Genomic DNA, 21,190 nt, shown 5'->3' with positions numbered 1-21,190 from the left:
GGGTCTCCACAGGGTGATAATGATGAAATCAGCCCTCACCGTGATGTGTCACAGAGCATAATAATGAAATAACCTCCTCTGACTGGCTCTGCACCGCTGCCACCTGGATTTTCACCCCCATGGGGGGCTGGGGTTGAGCATCTGCTCCCCTGAGGGAGTTAAAATGAGGAGCTGTTCTGGGTTAAAAATAAAGGAAAAAAAATAGAGAGAGAGAGAGAGAGAGGGAGAGAAAGGTTATTTTTAACTCAGAGCAGCCCTGATCTGGTTCACCGCCTGGGCAGGGAGACAGGGCTGTGACACAAGGGCTGCTCAGCTCAGCTGCGGCCAGGAGGGGATTTGGGGAGAATTTCATTAATTTTGGTTTTGCTGTTGGACTGGAAGCAGCTTCCTCCTATCACGCACACACAGAGCCTCCCAGCTCAGCTCCTGCCCCAGGGCTCACCCGAAATATCCAGCAAGGACACAGGGAAATACTGCCCAGAAGCCCTGGGCAAGTGCAAAGTCTCCTTATTCTCCTTAAATCTCACTTGGTGTTTTTGGTTCAGCTCGGTGTCTCTTGAAGCTCCTGGAGGCTGCTGTGTCCCAAACAGGTCACAAAGGCAGGGCTGAAGGGACAGGGACATCTGTGATCCCAGTGGTAGCTGTCCATGCCTGGGCATCGAGGAGGGCAACAATCTGTCCCCTGGAACAGTTTTCCTCTCCTAAAACCCCCCATTTCAGCCAGGTCATCTTCCACAGCACAGAAAAACAGGATTAATTTGATTTCTCAGCGTGTTTGTGCCATCACTTTCTTAGCCCATCAGTGCTGCTGCTGCTGAGTGACCGGCTGGAGAGATTTAATGCAATTTAGGCGCTTTCTTAAGCAAAATAATAATGCTAATTTATACCTGCTCTGCAAGGGGGTGGTGCCTGCCTGGAAGAAGCACAGGGCTGATCTTGCCTTCTGCCCAGGCTCCCTCCTGGCACTGCTCAGCCCCGTTGCTGCCATCTCTCTTGCGTGTGACCCAATTTTTTTAGGAAAAGAAGCTTTTGGGCTCACGCCCATCTGCCTGTCTGCCTTCTCTGAGTAATGCTGGGTGATTTCAGCTCCTTTTGACAGGGGATGGAGGTCTTCGAGGTATTCATTGCCTATGAGCATCAGGGGGAAATCTGGAAATAAGCAGTTTTGGTGGCTTCCTGCTGTGTTTCAAAACTTCTCGTCCTGTCTTTAACAAAGGAAGTGTTTAGTATTTAGCCTGGGACAGCACATGACCTCGATTTATCTCAAAGTTAACCCAAAACAGAAAGGAGATAAGCCCAAGTTTATTGCCCACAGTTGTTTCTACACTGGCCTCTTGAGCTTTGGAACCATGTGAATGATTCTCTTTCCACGTGGAGATACTGCTGTGCTGACCTGTTCCCTCTGTCCTGCGTAAGGTAAAACGAGTTAACGCTAGTTTAAATAATGAAAAAAATAATTGCTTATGTAAAAAAAAAAAAAAAGGATTTTTTCCTTGTATGGGGAAACTGAGGCACGGAGAGGCTGGAGCAGCAGCCAGGGTGTGAGAGCTCAGAGCGGATCGCTGGCTGCTTTGGGAATGGTGCAGGAAAAGGGGGAATGGTGCAGGAAGAGGGGAAGGATTGGTAGAGAGACGAAGGAACGGTGCAGGGAAAGAGGAATGATGCAGGAAAAGAGGAATGGTGTAGAGTAAGGGGAATGATGCAGGGAAAGAGGGAACGATGAAGGAAACGGGGGAAACAGCGCAGGGAAGAGGGGAGGATTGGTGCAAAGAAGAGGAGGGAATGGTGCAGGGAATGATGCGGGCAAAGGGGGAGCGATGCAGGGAAGGGGAGGGCACGGTGCAGTGAAAAGGGGAGCTGTGCAGGAAGGGCAGGCACGGTGCCCCAGAGCTCCATTCCCATTCTATCCCATTCTATTCCCATTCTATTCCCATTCCATCCCATCCCATTCCATTCCCGCAATCCCGAGGGATCGCGGCCCCGCGCGCGCGGCGCTGACGAGTGGGCGGGGCCAACCCCACAGGCCACGCCCCCGAGCCCTCCCACGCCCCACACCCTCTCCCTCCAGGCCACGCCCCCGTCCTCATCCAGCTGTCACTCACACTGTGGCCACGCCCACTGCGTCTCTACGCCACGCCCCCGCGCGTCCCGGCCCTGCGGCAGCCGGGCATGGCCACGCCCCCCAGGCGCAGGCCACGCCCCCCGCTCCCTCCTCGCTTCCCCGTGGTGCCTCGCGCGGGGCGGGCACTGACGTGGCCGCATCGCGCCGCCATCTTGTGCTCCAGGGCGGATCGCGGCCGGGGCGAGCGGGCTCCGAGCGGGACCCTCCGAACGCAGCCAGACCCACGGCCCGCGCCTCCCGACGACGCCGGTGGGTTTGCCGACACCTTCTTCTCCCTTCCTTTCGAGCCTTTTTTCCCCACCCGGCCCGCCGCGCCGCGCGCCCGCCCGCATCCCGCGGCCTTGGCGCTAAGGGGAGGCGGCGGCGGGCGCTGAGGAAGCGGGGCCGGGCTGTTCTTTCCCTCCTCTTTCTTTCTCATTCCTTTTAATTCCTTCTCGCTCCATCTTATCCTTACTCATTCCTTTTCCCCCGCAGAACCAGAGGCCTCCGGGAGCGGCGCTGCCCCATCCTTCGTCTGTGGGGCGGACTGGCGGGGGGGGGCGGTCGGGCCTTTCTCTTCCCTGCTGTGGATGGGATGGGGTGGGATAGGCAGCGGTGGGAAAGGGGAATCGCTCCAGCTCGCCAGCAGCTGCACAAGGCCCCTCTCCGCTCCCTCTAGCGATGGGATTAGACGGGATGGGTTTGTCCTCCCTTCCCCAAACTCGCTCATTCCGGCCTCTGCCCCGCCCGTGGACGGCTCCGAGGAAGGAGAGGCATTTCCTCCTTCTCCTCTCCCCCCGAAAACCCTCGTCTGGTGGGGGAAGCGAGGCCAGGATGAGCCTCGTGGGGCAGAGGTTGTTTCTCCGTAAGCCCTTGGCTGCTGAGTTGGTATTTTTCGCTGGGCTGAGGAGTTGAGCTTTATCCAGGAGCAAACAACTCTTGTTTGCCGTCCATCGCCTTGGGTTTGGTGGCGTGGGAGATCAGCTTTCCTTGGAGGAGCGGCTCCCGGTGGGAGGATATTATATTCTGTCTGAAAATACTCCATCCTGTCTCTGTGAGAGGTGAACGTGATACCCCGGGGCTGATAAACCTCGGGGTGATGAAGTGATAGCCCTGCTCTGCCTCAGCAGACCAAAACTCTGCCGGGGCAGAAAACTGCCCCAAATGTTGTCGTGTTTGACATTGACCTTGTGGCTTTGCCGCTCTGCTCCTGCCAAAGCAAATTCCACAGGTTGATTAGAGTCGTGACCAGAGGTCTGGTGTTGAAATTGTAGCTTTGTCAATAAATAAAATTCCAGGTATTTGTTTAATACTTGGAGCTTTGTCTTGCGAGGCTCGCAGCACCCCTTTGCAGGGTATTCCATTAACCTTATTTTCCAGGCGGAGAAACCGAGGCAAAGTGGATTTTTCCAAGGTCATTCAGCAATATCTTTATTGCTATTTTTGCTGCTGATTTGGAGCACTTCTGGAGGAATAAAAAAAAAAAAAAAAAAAGGAAGTGTGGCTGAAGTGGAGGATTGCTATTTTGCTTTTATTCATGGAGTTTATAATGGAATAAAACAGGAGTACAATCTTATGGATAAAGGGATTCTCTGAAAGGGAGGTTTTTGGGGTTGGTTTGATGCCACTGATCTCCCTGCTACAAATATTGTAGCAGTGCTGGAGAGCCCTGTTGGGCTGCTTTCCCTCCGGGAATAATTGCATTGGGTGAAAGGGCGAGGAAACTCACCTCGATTGAACCTCCACCACTCAAAACTCCACGGCTTTGCCAAGTTTGTTGGTGCTTCCCGTGGTGGAGCATCAGGAATTAAAATTAAATTAAAGCAGAGCTGGAGCCCTCCCCTCAGAGCAGCTTCGCGTTTGTGATGTAAATCCTGTGAAAAGTCAAACCCCTCCGGTGTAAATGGTCTGAGGAGCTCGGATGGGTTTCTCCGACCATTTCCTAGGTTGTGAAATAGCTGGAATGTGGAAGGGCCTGGCAGGAGCTGTGCACCGAGCTCCCTGTGAGCGTTAGTCATGCTGACCAAGTGGGGGGAGGACCAGGCACAGCTTTTCAAGGCAAACCAAGCGTGTGTGGGAGTAGGGGCTGGATTCTGCTCCTGGGAATTCACCAAAGTGCGCTGTGCTCCCCCTGCTTCGAGCATTTATACAGATAATTATCAGCTAAGCCGTTGATAACATGAGTTGGTGGAAGAGGGAAAAGCTCAAAACCCAGGGTTCCAGCTGAAATGGCAGTGGTGGAGTTTAAAGAACCACCTTTACACATCCCAGAGGCTTTTATTGCTAAAACAACCTTTCTTTCAAAGGTGGCTTTCAAGCAGGAATTCTTACGGATTTCAACAGCCTTCCCAAGCATCCAGCTTGTTTTACAGTGGGTAAATTTGGTGAACATGAGCTAACTTTATCTGAAAAGGAACAGTTCTGCTTCTTTTTTTAGGAATCTCTTGGAAGTTCTGCTCCTGGAATGCTCCAGAGCTTGTGTTAGAGCTGGTCCCATCCTCAGCCATTTTCCCTTTCTTTAACTGATGAGTGAAGAAGTTCAGAATCAGCTTCCTACTACAGCAGCTGTTTTTTCTGTGTAATTCAGCATTTTTTTCTTTCTGCTTGCGAGTATCCGATTTTATTCCTTATTTTTAACACACGCAAACGTCTGAGGGGCTGTGGTGGAGCTTCTGCTGATGTTTCAGTTCTGGTAAAACTCGTGTCTAACACAGCTCTTGTTCACCACTGCTCTGGTACCTCACAACTCCGAGGCTCTGCCTTGACATTTCCCCCAAACCAAAAGCCAATTTCACTGCTGGATGGAGCTGTCGTGTGAGTTGTTGTCATTTCTACCAGGAGTGTAAATGTTGACTTAGTGCCCAGTTCCTGGGAATGAATAACAGGATATTTGGCTTAAAATTGAAGATTTTGAACTCGGGAACAATTCAGCCTCAAAACCAAAAAAACACCTCAGCTGTGCACCGCTTATCTGGAAAGAAATTCTTTGTACCCACCAGTTCCCACACCAGTGTACCCAGTGCTGAACTGGTGAGCAGAAAAGCAGAGGCCATTCTTGGGGTTCACAGCTGCATTATTGCCAGCACAGGATTTCCTGAGCAGGGAGGGCCTGGATGCAGCTCCCTCGGTGCTTTTCACCCATCTATGCTTTAAACAAGATATTTTTCAGACCAGATACTTATTTCTCCTTATTTCTCCTCAGGGTTGGTTTGTGTGCTCTCCAGTTATGGTAGTGTATAAATCTTTGAAATAGTTGGAGGTTTTGTTGTGAAACAGCAGCAGTTTTGCTTTCCCTGCTTGAAGGTGAAAATGAGGGAGTAATTCTGATTTGGGATTTGAGTATCAAGTCAAGCAACCCACTGTCTTTGATACTGACTCTTTTTATTCTGACCATTATTTTAGGAGTGAGCTGTTCTCATAGGCATGACCCCAAAGGAAATTTTTCCCTCTTTTGTCCTTGTTTTGATCTTGTAAGTGAAACTATTTTCTGTTTTCTGCCGCTTCAAGCCCAGTGCTCTCAAGAGACCATTCCAGCCTGTGGGAAATGTCCTGTCTGGGTAAGGTGTGCAGACAGTGGGGTGTTCAAACCTCCTGGGGTTTAACAAAGTGATTTAACAGGGAGATTTCCTTTCACCTGGCATCTCCCCTGTGCTTGGCTTGTCCTCCAGCTGCCTTGGACATGCACAGGGCTTTTGGACCCTTTTGAGTTGAGCCCTGCAAGCCTTTGGTGGCCAAATCCAGCAGTTCCTATTGCCATCAACATTCCTAGATGCCAGCACAGTTATATACCTTAAACTTTGATTTCAGTGCTACTACCCTCAAAAAAACATGTTCTGATCCTTCCCTCCCAAGCTTGGCAGAAGCACTGAGTGGTTGCAGTGGTCAGTGTAGATCTCCACACAGTTAACACTCCTGGTTCTAATGGCTAAAATGATAAAGGAATTAAGAGTTAATATTAATGAAGAGCTCTGGAAGATGTTGTTGCCATGGCCTTTTCACAGAGCTGTTGTGCAGGACAATGAATCACCTGGTGAACAAAGGGCCTGGCCTGCTTCTGGGCTGCTCCTACATTTCACATGTAATCCATGCCAATCCTGATATTGATATGCTCCAAAGGAACTCAAATCAAAATGACCTGAGCTGAATTTCAGTGTTAAAGCTCCAAAGTTGAAGGATTTGGGTTGATAAATTGTCATCTCTCAGGTTAGCAGATGTGGAAGGCCAGTAAACAGTTTCTAAAAATAGTTGAATGAACTGCCCTGGAATAGTGTATTGGGCCACCCTGGCTATATATAAAGAGGTGTTTCCAAAATTTGCTGTAACAGAACACTTTAATCTGTAAAGAAATTATTTCAAGTTCAAGAGAACACATCAGTACTGTTCCCTGCTGAGTGGGGGTGTGAAACACTGGGGCTGTGGATTAATGCTGAATTTTAGCAGTGTTCTATTCTTGTTGGATCTCTTTCTCTTCTCACACTCTCCTTTAAATCACACTCTGTATTGTTAAGAACAAACTGTCGGGTTAGATTTGCACTTTCAATTATTTGCCAGTTGTTCTTGCATGTTACACCAGTAACAGCTGTTGGAGCTGCATGGGTTTTTTAAAAAATGCTTTCTCACCTCTTATTTGCACATTGGTTTGGTGATCTCTTGTGTGAATATTTGCTTATCTTGATAATTTAATTTAAAACATTTTAGAATGCTATAAATGAGAAAGAATGGTCCAGGCCAACTAGTGATAACTGGCTGAATTTCAAATCAATATTTCTAGTAAATAGCAAATTGATCCACTTTTGTTCCCCTGAGACTGATAGAACCAGTATGTGAATACCAGGTTATGAATTATGGATTTGGGGGTTTTCTAATTGCTTTAGACATGGAGTTAAAGCTTAGGCCAATGTCAGGCAGATTTTCCTTTAAATGGAGATGGAATTTCGGTAGTGAATCCATTGCCTTTGTAAACAGGCCACTTTTACTTGCCAAACAAATGGAACCAGGTGCAGGAAGCAGCTTTTTGGTAAACCTGCAGCTCTTGGGGGTTTTACCTGTGCTTTAATGTTTTGTCTGATTGTGGCTTTTAAAACAGGATAGGAACATCCCAGGGACACAACAAATGCCCTCTGTACCTCCATCCCAGGCTGCTGTGCAGGGGAGGGACAGAGGCTTGAACTTTCCTTGACTGATCTTATCACAGAGCCATAAAATCCTCGAATGGTTTGGGTTGGAAGGGGCCTTAAAGCTCCTCTGGTTCCAACTCCCTGCCATATTCATGGCTGCTGGGATTTTCAGATTGCCAAAATGACAGGCCCAGCAAGCTTGATTGTAACACTTGTAAAGTTTGGAGCTTATTTTTTTACTCTGGGAGCCTTATATGGTAAATGCTGATCCACAGAAGTGAAATAAATGTATTTCTGTATTGCAGTATAGTTTGACTAAACGTGCATTACGGCATCCTCAGCCTTGGCCTCTCATTTTGTCCCTGGTATGTTTAAAGAAATGGTGAAAACCTAAATTAAACACAGTTCCTGTCTCAGGGAAGTTTAATCTCTTCAAAAAGAACTTTTCCAGAGGTGTAAAACTGAGGTTCTGTGGGAATTTCGAAGTGTGTTGTGCTCTCTGCTCACCCTTCTGGGGCTGCTAACCAGGCTCACCCAAGGAGTTTGGAGGCCAAGCAGCAGATTGGGCTGCTCATGACAAGCAGCCAGAATGAAATGACGTTCAAATGCATTAATGTGCGTTTGAATATAAAATGCTGCAGGATGATTAAGTGTTCAGTGCTCTTTGGCCTTGAGATATTCCTCAGAGCTCTTATTCCAACCACCTACAATTAATAAAAGCAGATTCTGCTCTTCCTCGTGGGCCGTATCACTGTAACAACCACCGGGCTCTGCCATTGCACACACTCATTCATTTTTAACTCCTCACTCCGAGCCTCTCTGCAAAAGGCTGCCTGTTCTCCTAATGGCTTATCTGAATGTATCCCTTACTAGAAACCAGGCAGCTGAAAATGCTTTTGTTTCATGAAACGAAACTGCAGCTTCCCCCTGGAACAGCGCTGCTGTTTCCCAATGGCTCATTGCGCCTCGGCCGGACCTGCCTGACGGGTTCTCAGCGCTGCCCAGGTGGAGTGCAGCGAGTTAAAAAAGTGCTCCAGGGCTCCCATGGGCAGGACAGACAGACAGACACCTTCGTGCTGGGCTGATCTGGCTCTGGTCAGGGGTGCCGAGCCGCCCATTCCAGGAGCTGGAGTTGCGCTGAGGGAAAATACACACTGAGCTCTGTGAAAATAGTCTGTGCTGTTTATTCAAATCGTTCCCTTTCATACTCAAATCTTCCCACTTAGCCTGATGGATCCCTCTTTTGAAGGTGTGCTCAAGCACTACAAGCAGCTCACAAGCCGTAGTCTTTTATGTTTTCAGGAATTTTATCCAACCTGTGCTCCTAAAACGATTGGAGTAGCAATTACTGACAACATTTAGGTGGAGGGGAGGGAGGAAGTTAAACTTCAGATATTGGTGAGTCAGGATATACATTTCAAGGGGTGAAATAACAGGGGTTATTGAAAAATAACCCCTGTTAAATACCTGAAAAATAACAGGGGTTTTTGCTTAACTTAATATACGAGGAAATGGAAGCCTTTTCAAACTGTGCCCGCTCTGGTGGTGCAGGAATGGGCCGGGCTGGGGATTGCAGCTCAGTCCCGTGACCCCTCAGCTGAGCTGTATTAACACAGCCGGGGCTGGGGAGCAGCTCGGGCCCATGGGGCAGTGCAGGGAGAGGAGTGTGGAGCACAAACCATGAGATCCTTCCCTGTGGGGAGAGGTGGATGTGAGGAACTCCCGGTCAGGGATTGTCCCACCCACGGGGAGCACAGGGACCCTGCCCCAGCCCCATCCAACAAAACCCCGATGAGAACCAAAACAGTTTGTGGGAGCTCTGCAGATGGATTTCTCCTTTTTTTTTTTTCCTTTTAGACAGCAAGGATTCAGCTACTTTTTAGTCAACTTGTAAACACACTTTTCTTGCAGGAGTGGGCTGTAAAGTATACTGTGCTGCCATTATAAAAATAAATGTGACTTTTAGTAATGCCACCTACCCTGAAGTACCAAATAAAGTTACAGAATCGGTTCGGATAGGAGGGATGTGGAAGAGAACAAGAGGGAAATGGAAAGCAAGTGCTTAAATGGATCTTAACCTCTTCACAGAAAGTAAAAATAGGGAGGATGGGTGCTATAAAAGCAGCTTCAATGGTGAAGGGCAGGCTTGACCTGGAAATAGCTGCCAGGAAAACAAGGATCTAACGGGATTCAGTGCTGTCAGTGCCAAGTACAAGCAACTTGTTCAGCAGCCTGCGACTCCCCTGTGTGTGGAAAGATGCCGTGGATGTAAATGATAGGATTTTGCTCTTTTACCTAATGACTGTGATCAGTCCAAGCATTTGATAACCTATTACGCTTTGAAATGTGTGCAAACCAAAGAAAGGCAGTCTTTGTGCAGGCTTCTGAGGTTCTCCTGCTTCAAAAGTTCTTGCAGTGCCTTTGATGAAAGGTCACGGTTCAGCCGTGGCTGCTGCTTTCCAGATGAAGCAGGAGATAGAGGTGGCATGAGCAGGCAGACAAAGGAGAGCTTTACAGCCTCCCTGCCCTCCGGCCCGGTGAGAGCCCTGCTGTGGGCAGGGATGGGAGATTTCTTGCTGTGGAGAAATGGGGACTGCAGCAAAACTGTGTTCTCTGCTTCCTAATTAACCTTCCTGTTTATACAGCCTTCATATATTCCAGTGGCAGGGAATATCCATGGTCATGCTGCAGAAACACAAAAGGAAATGGTGGGATAATAGAACTTTTAAACCTGGCCTTTGGTTTTAATCCCAGGCTGCCCAGTCTGGTTTGTAGGGGAGTTCAGTTTTAAAGCTTTAGCCACATGAAATGAATGAATCTTTGACTCGAGTTGCTTCAGCAAGTTGGTGTTTGGGGATTGACATCCTCCAGGAGCACTGGAGCGGACTCTGAACTTCCCTGTGAGCTGCAGGGCTCAGACACGTGACGTGGTTAATGTTACCGAGTTTAACTTTTGGGTTAGAAATTGTACCCAGCAAAGCTTCCTGAAAGGACAGGACTGCTCAGCCCTTTCCCGGTGCAGAGTGAGGAAGGAAGGCTTCAGACATGACTGGGACATCACTGAACAGAGTGGGAAAGGGTTTATGTGTTGTGGTGTGCTTTTCAATCCAAATCTTGCTTTAATGTTCTTAATTAGATATTCTGTGAAGTCTCTTTCTAGGGAGAGTTTTGCTTCAAGTGCAATCATTGTGAAATACAGAATATTTCCAGAGATGACTCAAACTTCATGTTGTGCTTTAAATTTGATTTGGCTTACAGGAAACTCATGCTTTGAATGTATTGGCTGTTTGTGCATCTCGTCTGAAACTTGAATTTTCAGTTGGCCTCTATCTCTTTTAAACTGACATCTGAGATCTTTTAGAGCCAGCAGCAGGCAGGGTGTGAATTGTCCCTGTCACCCTGTAAGGTGCCTGTGAAGCCTCCAGGCTGCTTCTCCTGCCTTGTATGAGCAGAGCAAGAGTTCTCCCAGGGGTTCAAACCCTGCTGTAAACTGCAGGAGAGAGTTTGGAAAGGGGGGAGGTTGGGATGGGTCAGGTCCCAAGGGCACAGGGAAGTGTCTGAGGCTGCAGTGCAGGAGCAGCTTCTGCAGGTCCTAAACAGGAAGCTCCTGCTGACATTGAGTTAATCACTTTAATCACCCAGGCAGGAGTGTTGGCTGTGAAGGAAGTGCTCATCTCTGAACCGGCTCGTTTAATGTGGCTGTTAATTCTCCGTAGTTAAGTTTGATTAAATGTGGATTTGTTTCCTACAGAAGGTCTCCCTCCTCTGCTAATGAAAGCAACTGCTCTGTGTTTATGTGCTGTTCACTGCCCATTTCCTCGGGGATGGAGAGGAAGGAAACTGTTCTGAGTAGGAGAAAATCCAAGCTGTGTTCAGAGTTTCCTTCCCAAAAGAAGGACCAGCTATTGCTGTGCTAAGCAAAAACTTGTTATCTGCAGGGCAGTTGGGAAGAGTTAGTTTAATGGTGAAACTTCTGCAGATATATGATCCTGTAACAATGGGGAGCAAATACCTGAAGTGGTCAGCTGTGTGAATTTTACAAGCTAAAGTTCAAGAACAGCAATTAATGCTAAAATCTTTGAAAGAATATTTGCAGCATTTCAAGCACTTAAAGCTAAGTCATTTAATGAGCACTGAGTTTTGGTACATCTGTTCATTTTCGTGTTGCTTCAGTGGGGGGAAATGTTCAGTGGTGGCTGGGGTGTCTATAAATAATTCACATTATCTCCTACTTTGGTTTTTTTGTGGTTTTTGTGTCGTGCTCAGAACACAACTGTCAGTAACTCCTGAGTGATACTCTCATCTTTTTTCCTTCAGACTTCACTGGCCAGTGAGAACATATCTCAACCATGGGAAATATTTTTGCTAACCTCTTCAAAGGCCTTTTTGGCAAAAAAGAAATGCGTATTCTAATGGTTGGCCTGGATGCTGCAGGAAAGACAACTATTTTGTACAAACTTAAACTTGGTGAAATAGTAACTACTATTCCTACTATAGGTAAGAGTTTTCTGTTTCTCTAACTGATGGCTTGGAGGTTTGGGTCTCAGCTGATTGAAGTGACTTGTCTGTCAGAACAAACGCTTGCTAAAGCCGTGGTGTGAAGGTGGCACAGCCAAATGTTCTGCCATGGGAGGAGATTGGGACTCTTTTCTCACTCCATCCCTCTCATCAGTCTCTTGTGGGATGAGCCTTTGTGGGCCACAGAAATTCAGTTTGTCTCCCAGGCTGCTGTGGCATCACCTCAATCACACTGAGTAGCAGAGGGTTCACGTTCTTTATTTTTTTTTTTAATTGGAAGGTTTTGAGGTTTGCAGTTCTTAAAACCCAGGGGAGGTTGGGTGTGGGGGTTTTTTTTGTTGGATTTTTTTTTGGTTGGTTTTTTGGGGTTTTTTTTTTAGTTTGTTTTTGTAGCTTTTCAGGTAGCAATTAGATTTGTTCTTTGGGGTGATGATGGGAGCAGGACAACCCCTGTTTGTCTGCTTCAAGAGCTTCAGCACAGGATTCTGCTGCTTTAAAGTAATCCCAACTTTAAGTGAATTTTTTTAATGACAGTCTGAGTGTGCCTTGCTAAATACAGGAGGCCAGGTACGTTTAAGTGAGATTTGAGCCACAATCTCTTTTGGTTTTTTTAGGTTTCAATGTGGAAACAGTAGAATACAAGAACATCAGCTTCACAGTGTGGGACGTGGGCGGTCAGGACAAGATCAGACCACTGTGGCGCCACTACTTCCAGAACACACAAGGTGAGTGTGTTCTCCACACCTCACTCCCAGCTCTCCAGAGGGTTTGTTGACTGTCTTCACTCAGTTAATTCTGCGAGTTTCTTGGAGGGGAGTGGAAATGTTTATTCTTGTAAAAGGGTGTGTTTGTGTGCTGCTCTGGCTCTTCTCTGAAGCCACTGCAGGTTCAAAGAGGGATGGGAGGAATTCCAGAAACCAGTCTTCCTTGTCCTTCTGACTCACAGCAAGTTCAGGAGTTTGTTTTTCTTCTGTCAGCATCACAGCTCTGCCCTCACTTCAAAGCAGAGTCTTCCCTGCAAGCTCTGCAGCCCCATGAACTGAGAGTTTGTCACTTCTGTCACTGCTGGGCCTTTTTCATGTGCCTTTTTCTTTGAGTCCCAGCACAGCATTTCAGGAGCTGCTGCTCCCTGGAAAATGCCAAGTGGTTATGAAGAAAGAGTACCCAAGCTGGGAAAACAAATGCAAACCAACACTGGTTTTCACCATCTTTAAGCAAGAACAGACTTTCTCTCAGATGTGAGACTTCAAGTTTATGTTTATTCTTGTTTGCTTATTTCTAGGTCTGATTTTTGTGGTTGACAGCAATGACAGAGAACGCGTGAACGAGGCCAGAGAAGAGCTTATGAGAATGTTGGCAGAAGATGAGCTCAGAGATGCTGTTTTATTAGTGTTTGCTAACAAACAGGTATGCCCAAGAAAGGTGTCTGTCAGAACCCTTGAGAACTCCCAACGTCCTTGCGAGTGCCAGATCTTGACCTTGATTTTCATATTTTCAGTGTAGTGATAAATAAACTCAGAGTAAATGGCCGTTCAAGGGAAATGTTGAGGGGAGAAAACCATGGATTAAATTCTCATCTAAAAGGAGCATCCTTCTAAACAGTCTTGGCTAAGAGATTTTCAGTTTAGTCACAACCAGTTTGATTTTTAAGGTTGACATGGCTCAGTTACAGCCCAAACTTCCTCCAGAGAGGAATGCTGGAATGCCAGAACCTCCCTGAATTCCTCACCCAGGGTGTTTGAGGGCTGTGCTGGTGTTGCTGGGAGCACTGGAGTTTTCATGTGCTGGTGTTGAGCTGGGCTCTCCCAGCCTCAGAGTGAGCTGAGTTCTTCCTTTCATTGCTTGTGAAGCAGCTTAACCCCAAATGTCAAGGGCCTGAGGTGTGACCAGGGAATGGAAAGAGGGCACAGCCTCAGCTGGGAAGGGTGAGGGTGCCCAGGGCATGTCCAGGAGCAGGAAAGGCGGGCTCTGAAGAAGCTCTGCTCAGCAGAGTAGTACTGGGTGATCAGAGCTGATCTTAAATCATAACTGCAGTCACAGAAAGGATATTCCTGAGTGGAAACAGACTGGGAATTGGGAGCAGTATCAGCACTGGGGGAGTGACTGCATCCAGGCATCAGCTGTCTCACTTCCCTATGAAATACTCTATAAAGTTGCTTTAGATTGGGTTGTTAAACCTTTGAGGCTTTTGTCAGTGTTGGGGAGATAGTTTAAATATCAAAGTAATCCACTGGGGTTTTCTGAAAGAGAAGTTCTGAGACCTCTTAACTTTCTGTGATGCCTTTAGAGCTGGTGATGGAAAGGGTGGGGAATGACTGTTGTTGCTTCCCCCAGGACCTGCCGAACGCCATGAATGCAGCAGAAATCACAGACAAACTTGGACTGCATTCTCTTCGTCACAGGAACTGGTACATCCAGGCAACCTGTGCCACTAGCGGAGACGGTCTCTATGAAGGACTGGACTGGTTGTCCAATCAGCTCCGAAACCAGAAATGAAACCATAAACCTTCCTCTTCCCTCTTTTTCCACCCCTCCCTCTTATTTCCTCCTCTTCGCCCTTCGCTTTACTCTAATGTGGCAAACTGTGCTACTTTGTGGTATTGAGTGCCGGAAGCTGTTTTCATTTCTTTTTTGTCACAGTATATATTGCATCATGCTGTAAATGTGGCAAATACAAGCCTGAAAACAGTTAGGTTTCTTATTTAATGTAAATAGTTTTTGTTTCCAATGAGGCAGTTTCTGGTACTCCTATGCAATATTACTCAGCTTTTTTATTGTAAAGAATCAAGTCACTGTTTAGTACCTGGAAGGGAATTAAGTGGGTTAATAACGTAAGGGTTGCCAGTGGTCCTTGTGCAGTAGAGCTGGATTCGATCTTGGTTGGGTTGTGAGATCTGTGAGATCCATTTTGGTGGTTGGTTTTTAACCTGAATTCTGTATTTTTTTAAATAGACAAGGAAAAGTAAAAACACTTAAAAAAACCACAAACGTTTGACATCGCTTCTGCTGCTCCAGCTCAAACGTGGTGACTCTTGATTCTTTTGAAAGGGTGAAGCAATGACTGACACCCAATTAGCTTCATCTGCTTAACGAACAGATCACAAGTGGTAGATCTCTGGCTCTTTCTGTAGCTCGTAGTCTGTGCTCATCTTCGTTCACAACCGTTCCAAGATTTGCTGGGCCTGGTTTAGATGAGCTTTGCAGACTCATGCTAAACATCTGACTTTTGGTTCAGGTGAGATTTCTTGTTTCCATTGAACTCAAATCATTTCCAGCAGTCGACATTTTTAGCCTGTCATATTTGTCAAGAAGTGTTTTGTACTTTTCTTGTGCGTAAACCACTCCAGAAGGCAAAACCTTTCCACAGGAAGCACAGCCTGTCCTAGTCCTAAGCTCTATAGGCAGAAAGTACTGTACTTAACGTAAGAATTGCCATGAAAAACACCAAACATCTATGTATAGTGTCTAGGGAAAAAAAAACAAACAAACAAAAAAGCATGAGAGTTTGGAGAGTCATTCCACTCTGCAAGTATTCAATCCCATTTTGGAACAATCCCATATCTGTATATGTGTGAAAACCCTTGGCATCCCTCATACTGCAAGGTTCAGATTTGCCATCAGAAAAATAAAAAAAAGACCTCTTTACTTTTCTTTTGTATTTTGATAAACACTGAAGAAGCTGGAGCTGTTAAACTTTAACTCGAGGAACTATCAGAACTGGTTTATTTAGTGTTGTGGAAACCTTTATTGCTTTCAATACACGACTAGTAATCAACTGTTTTGTATACTTGTTTTCAGTTTTCATTTCGACAAACAAGCACTGTAATTAAAGCTATTAGAATAAAATCTCTTAACTATTTCATGTTTTTTATGCCTTGCTGTTCATTTGATCATCTTGGCAGAATCATAATTAAATACTTGTTGAATAAAAAGTTTCATGAAACTTGCACTGTGTTGGTTTGTATCGTCTTTGTGCAGGGGATATCTCCCGTATTTTCCAAGGAATGTATCAATGATGTGGCAGGGTTTTGCCACATCATGATTTGCATGAAAATTTGATGATATCTCCTGTATTTTCCAAGGAATGCATCATTCCTGATTGAAACCCTGCAGGTGCAATGAGAGTGATGCTTGTAGGTTCTGCTGGAGCCACTTTGTTGCCTCTGGGGCAACAGCACAGCTTGAGCTTCGTGGGCAGCCCCATCCCTTCCCCAACAGGTTGCTCCTCCTGCTGATCCCAGTTAATTACAGGATCTGTCAATTAGCAGTTTTGTGGGGCAAAAATGGGAATTGTGCCTTCCTGAGTGCTTTGTTTTGCATTTTTCCTTTCTGCAGTCCCCTCTGGATCTGGGACAGAGCTCCTCCTCTGGATGATCTCCTGCCTTCCCTGTCAGCTGCAGCCTCTCCCCGTGCTCCTGCTCCTGGCTATTTCCCTGGCTGGAGCTGCAGCAATTCCTCATTCCCCAGGCTGGAACGCTGCAGGATGGAAGGTCTGTCCTGCAGGTTAGAGAGCAAATTCCCTGTGGGGAACTGGGACTCTGGGTGGGTAACAGGGGCTGCAGTGAAGGGTAAACAACACTGGGCAAACTGGGATCACAAACCTGCAAGTCAAATCCACCTTGGAATTTCAACCTCTGTATCAGGATCTTTGCATCCTTAATAGGGCAGGACAGCTCTTTATTCCTGTTCTGGGAGGGAATGGGAGGGCCAGCTGCGTTAGGATGCTGCTCCTGTGCATACAGAATCTGCTGTGGAAAACAGGGAATGTGGTGATGTTATCAGAGCTGGGGGAGCTGTGCTCTGCCCTCTGCTCTGGGCAGCACAGCCTGTGCTCTGTTCCAGGCTCTCAAGCCCAGTACAAAGGATCCTGCCCAGTGCCCCAGGAACTTTGCAGCAGCTGGACATGGATGGGGCTGGGCTCCTTTACCCTCCTCAGTTTTGGCTTCCCGTGTTTCTCAAACTGATTTCCTCAGATCTTGGTTTTGAGAGTGAAACAGAAAGGAGGGAGAGCAGGAGAAAGCCCGGGAGAGCTGAACTGAGCTGGGCCAGCAGTGCCCAGGCCCCTGCCACGGTGCTGGGCAGATGAATACCTCTGCCTTGGCTGAGGAGCTGTGGGTGCAGATCATCCTGCCCCAGCATCCATCCCAAGGCTTGGGAGGTGAAGATGGGAGGTGGGAGCTCAGGGAGGGAGCAGGACACCAGGATTTGTGGTCATTTTTCTCTTCTTGCTGTGCTGTTTCCACTCTCCCACAGCTCCATTTTCAGCCTGCTGCCCAGCTCCCATTAGGGACACTCCTGCTCTGGGATGTTCCCAGCAGGCTCCAGCCACAATTTGGACCCCAAAATCCCGTGAAGGTGACCCCGAGCTCAGCCTGGTGAGCACCAGCAGGGCGTGCAGGGGGATCCCTGGATGGCTCTGGAGCTGCCCTCGTGCCGGAGGCTGTCACCCCAAAAATCGCGTTGGGGTGGGGATCACCGAGGGCTGTGCCAGCCCTGCAGCATCTCCCACTGCTCGGGCCGAGCACCTCGGGACAGAAGGGCTTTGTCAGCTCCTGAGCACGGCCCCACTGGGCTTTTGTCCACCCAGGCACACAAACCCTGCCTGTCTTCAGTGATTGCATCATTAATTACACAAATGAGGCCCTTGTGCTTGGCACGGCCGCGCCGCAGCCGGCGATGCTCCGGAGCTGCTCGGGACACCCCCTTTCCATTTGGATCAATATTTCCATTTATTGGTGTAACATTCCCCTTTGAGTATGCCAACAACATAAATAATCACGTGCTGAGGGTTTAAATCCTGGGGGGAATGGAGTTTGCTGCTCCCTGGGGTGGTGCATGTGGCCAGGGCAAAAACCTATGGAAAACACCTGGTCCAATCCCTTTCTCCCCATAATCTGAGTAATTATTTAGGTGTCCAAGGCCAGGCTGGACAGGGCTTGGAGCAGCCTGGCCCAGGGAAAGGTGTCCCTGACAATTGGAACTAGATGAGCTTTAAACTCCCATCCATGTAACTGATGAACGTAGGGTGATTTTAAAGAAAGAAACTCTTCAGCCACTGCACTCGAGGGCAGGGAAAGAAGACAAAACCCCGTAATAATAACAATCATCTCTTCCAAAGTCTCTATACATGAACACGAGGTATCCACAGCATTTTCAGCACCACAGCTGGAACCACCCCAGCACCAGCCCCCACCCACAGCATCCTCCGTGCTCAGTCCTGCCTGGATGGATTTTGGGGAGTGAGGAGAAGGGTGCCAGGCCCTGCTGCCCCCCACACCCGCCGGCGCTGCCCCTGGGCGGGCAGGGAAGGGACTGCCGGCACCGCGGCCTTAATGCCCTTTGCCAGACTCCGCCCCGGCACCCGCGGGGCTGCGGCGTTCTGAATTCAATCACCTTAAAAAATAGAAATCTCTGCAAGATCTCCCTGAAACAACCCCACGCTCCCTCTCTCAGTCCTCCGAGTCGGTGTCGTGGCGCTGCCGGACGCCGCGGGCCGGCGGGGAGCGGGACCGGCTCCTCTTCCTGCCCTTCCTCCGCGGGGACGGGTGGCGGCCGCGGCCGTCCCTGCTGCGGCTGCGGCGGCGGGCGGGGCTCCGGGAGCGGCCGCTGCTGGCAGAGGAGTCGGAGCCGCGCCGCCGGCGGCTGCCGTGCCGCGGAGCCTCCGGGGGCTGCTGCGCCTTCCTGCCCTGGGGCCTGCGGGGACAGCGGGACAGTGACAAGGTGATTCTGGGGATGAAAAAGGGGTTTGGAAAGCCAGGAGAAGCCAACGGGGCATCCCGGTGCCAGCCATGACCACGGGGCTCTCCTGGATCCTTCCTCCCGTTTGGCCCATCCCAACCCGGCTACCTCTTATCCCGATCTGGAGAAGAGTCAGAGGACGATGGGGCTGCATCCTTCTTGGAATGCTTGTCCTTGTCCTTCTTCTTCTCCTTCTTATGTTTCTTCCTTTTCTTGTTCTTTTTCTCCTTCTTTTTCTCCTTTTTGGATTTTTTGCTGCTCTCAGGTCTGCAGGGAAGAGATCAAGCAATAAGAATCCCTGCACCGTGCACCCCCTCTGGCTCCCAACACTCATCCCCATCCCTTTTCTCAGGCACATCCCACCACAGCCCTCCTTTGCCAAAGAGAAGCCCACAGAAGCTTTTGGGGGTGATTCAGAGAGATGCAAAACAAGCCCAGTGCCAAACAGAGCCATGGAAACATTTTGTAAAATACTTCCCACAAAAGCCAGGGCATTTCTGGTGGTTTCCCACCAAAGTGGGAAAAATCCTCACCGTTTCTCCTCCACCTTCTCCTCCTTTTCCTGCTTTTTCTTGGAGACAGATGTCTCAGGGCTGCTGGAGACTTTATGGTGCTAGAGTTGGAGAGAGGGAAAAATGCAGAGTGAACCCATAGCTTGCAATTAAAAGACAAAGGGTATTTTTCCCTTTAAAAGTTAAACTTTGAAAAATTAGAATACCCTTAAGAGCTGCTTCTGAATTAAAGCCCCACATATGAACTCCATGCCACCAGGACGCAGGAAACTCCTGCAGGTCTCTGTGCTACAATACCCAGGCGGGTTTTTAAATAAAATATTCCAAGTGTGGGGCGCTGCTTTGTGCCTTTTTCCATCCATTTTTGACCCTTCCCAGGACAATGTGACTGGCACCGTACCGTGAAGACCGAGAGCCCCATCTTGGCTGCCTCTTTGTCCTCCTTGGACAGCATCACCCGGCCAGCGCTGCCACTGCGGAGAGACCACGCAGAAAAGCATAAAAACACTAAAATGGAACAAATCATTCTGGAATTGGTACGGGACCCTTCCCTCTCCTTACCTGGAGCTGCCCAAGCCCACCACCCGATCCACGTCCTTCTCGTCCCGCTCGGCGCCCTCCCTCTTGCACACCTCAGCCAGGTCCTGTGGGGAGGGGGGACAGTGTCCTGTGTGTGACCCCAAAATCTGAGCCACGGGGACACCGAGGGGACATGTGGTGCCCCTGTTACCTCTTTGCTGAGGCCCGTGGGCTGCCTCTTTAAGGTCTTGTAGCCCCTATAAAAACAAGAAGAGGCAGTATGTATGGGGACACACAGCTCCTGCTTTGTGGGGTTTTTGTGGGGTTTTTGTGGGGTGTGGACTCACAGTGCTGCCATCATGGCCTCCTGCTCGGCCAGGCGGACTGCAGCCAGCTCTTCCTCCCGGGATAACTGGGGAGCCGTGTCCTTCTTGCCCTTGGCATACCAGGTCAGGTCCTTGCCCTTCTGCCACCGCCCCACCGGTGCCATCAGGGAGTTCCCTGTGGGGAACAGCGACCCCCCCTCAGCATCACCGCACCCCAAAACCACAGCACAGGGGACTGGAGCAGGATCAGCCCTTACCCAGGTAATTCTCACGCTGTTTGTCCGTCTTGACATCCTCCCAGCTGAACTGGTCCTGGCCCCCCCGGACCCCGCCACGGGAGGAGCCGAACATTGCGCCACACCCGCAGCAGATCCGGGGGGATTCTGGTGACCTGCACGGAGATCAGCCCTGGGTTTGCCCGCTTCAGATCCTCCCTGCAGCTCTGGGGGCGCTCCTGAGGGTGCAGGGAAGCAAAACTGGCCCCCCAGAGGTCAGTGGAGTAACCAAAGGCCTTTGTGGGGGTGTTACAGGCTGGGAGGGGCGATTATAACCCGGAGGTGGGAGGGAGGCACGGCTTGGGGAGGGTCCCAGCATGGGGGGAGGCTGCTGGGCGAGGAGGGGGCTTAGGGCAGCCCCGAGGGGGTTTATGGCCTTGGGGAGTTCAGAGCCTCAGGCAGGGCTTAGGGCAGCAGTGGGGCAGTCACAGGGTCCAGGAAGGGGTTGCAGAGCAAGGGGAATTCAGTGGGGGGGGAGTTCAGGACTAGAAGTGGGAAGGGACTGAGAGGAGACTGCGGGGTTGATAGAGGGGTTTAATGCCCGCATGGGGGTTCTGGGTTTCAAGGGGGAGGGTTCATGGCCTGGGGTTTCAGGGTCTAGGAGGCCCTGGATGGGATGAGAGCTGGAAGAAGCGATCATGGCCTGGCGGGCTGGTGGGGAGGCATTACACGGCCTGCAGGGGAGGTTATACAGCCGAGAAGAGGCTGCATGGCCCGGGCTGGGACATTACCTGAGGGAAAGTTTCAGGGTCTGGGAAGGGGGTCAGGGCCGGAGGAAGCTGCAGGACCCGGACGCTGCAGGGCCTGAGGAGGGAATGTGCCCGTCCCGAAGGCGCGTGAAAGCAGCTCGGGGCGGCTCCCTGCACCCCGGGCCCCGCCAGGTTGGGGAGTGCGAGGACCGGGCGGGCTCGACCCGGGGGATCACACCCGGAGCCCCCAAATCCCGAAATCCCAAATCCCGAATCCCAAACCCGCCCCCGCGCCCCTCACGCACCTCCGGCCGCCGAGCGCGCGCCCGCCCCGCCGCTACCACCGCGGGCACCGCCGGAGGGGGGAGAGACGGGCGGTACCACCGCGCCGCCCA

The 21,190-nt window shown here is 49.6% G+C and overlaps 2 protein-coding genes across 4 annotated transcripts; one reads left to right on the top strand and one right to left on the bottom strand.

Moving 5' to 3' along the window:
* The first annotated feature begins 2,213 nt into the window (after positions 1–2,213).
* Positions 2,214–15,685, top strand: ARF1 (ADP ribosylation factor 1). The gene is made up of 5 exons (XM_063417289.1): positions 2,214–2,371; positions 11,536–11,715; positions 12,351–12,461; positions 13,019–13,143; positions 14,071–15,685. Exons 2-5 carry the CDS (start codon positions 11,568–11,570, stop codon positions 14,230–14,232), a joined length of 546 nt encoding a protein of 181 aa, XP_063273359.1. The 5' UTR covers positions 2,214–2,371; positions 11,536–11,567; the 3' UTR covers positions 14,233–15,685.
* On the bottom strand, positions 14,569–21,167 carry C1H1orf35 (chromosome 1 C1orf35 homolog). Of its 3 annotated transcripts, none has more exons than XM_063417255.1 (9): positions 21,101–21,167; positions 20,089–20,222; positions 19,853–20,006; positions 19,717–19,762; positions 19,548–19,630; positions 19,387–19,459; positions 19,008–19,087; positions 18,583–18,741; positions 14,569–18,429 (listed from the first exon to the last, which is right to left on the bottom strand). In XM_063417255.1, exons 2-9 carry the CDS (start codon positions 20,180–20,182, stop codon positions 18,186–18,188), a joined length of 933 nt encoding a protein of 310 aa, XP_063273325.1. In that variant the 5' UTR covers positions 20,183–20,222; positions 21,101–21,167; the 3' UTR covers positions 14,569–18,185. The 3 variants fall into 3 exon arrangements, with proteins under 3 accessions (XP_063273325.1, XP_063273318.1, XP_063273333.1); XM_063417248.1 differs by lacking the exon at positions 21,101–21,167 and adding an exon at positions 20,838–21,092; XM_063417263.1 differs by lacking the exon at positions 21,101–21,167 and having other exon boundaries at positions 20,089–20,245.
* Positions 21,168–21,190: the final 23 nt, after the last annotated feature.

This window comes from Prinia subflava, chromosome 1 (assembly GCF_021018805.1).
Source record: "Prinia subflava isolate CZ2003 ecotype Zambia chromosome 1, Cam_Psub_1.2, whole genome shotgun sequence".
Classification (NCBI taxonomy): domain Eukaryota; kingdom Metazoa; phylum Chordata; class Aves; order Passeriformes; family Cisticolidae; genus Prinia; species Prinia subflava.
This window is presented reverse-complemented; position numbering and strand designations above follow the sequence as displayed.

Coding starts and splice junctions, on each gene's coding strand:
- ARF1 (XM_063417289.1), top strand. CDS start 11,568: ATGGGAAATATTTTTGCTAACCTCTTCAAAGGCCTTTTTGGCAAAAAA. Junction 11,716..12,350: donor AACTACTATTCCTACTATAG/GTAAGAGTTTTC, acceptor TGGTTTTTTTAG/GTTTCAATGTGGAAACAGTA. Junction 12,462..13,018: donor CTACTTCCAGAACACACAAG/GTGAGTGTGTTC, acceptor GCTTATTTCTAG/GTCTGATTTTTGTGGTTGAC.
- C1H1orf35 (XM_063417255.1), bottom strand. CDS start 20,182: ATGTTCGGCTCCTCCCGTGGCGGGGTCCGGGGGGGCCAGGACCAGTTC. Junction 19,763..19,852: donor GAGGCCATGATGGCAGCACT/GTGAGTCCACAC, acceptor TTGTTTTTATAG/GGGCTACAAGACCTTAAAGA. Junction 18,742..19,007: donor GAGAAGGTGGAGGAGAAACG/GTGAGGATTTTT, acceptor TCTTCCCTGCAG/ACCTGAGAGCAGCAAAAAAT.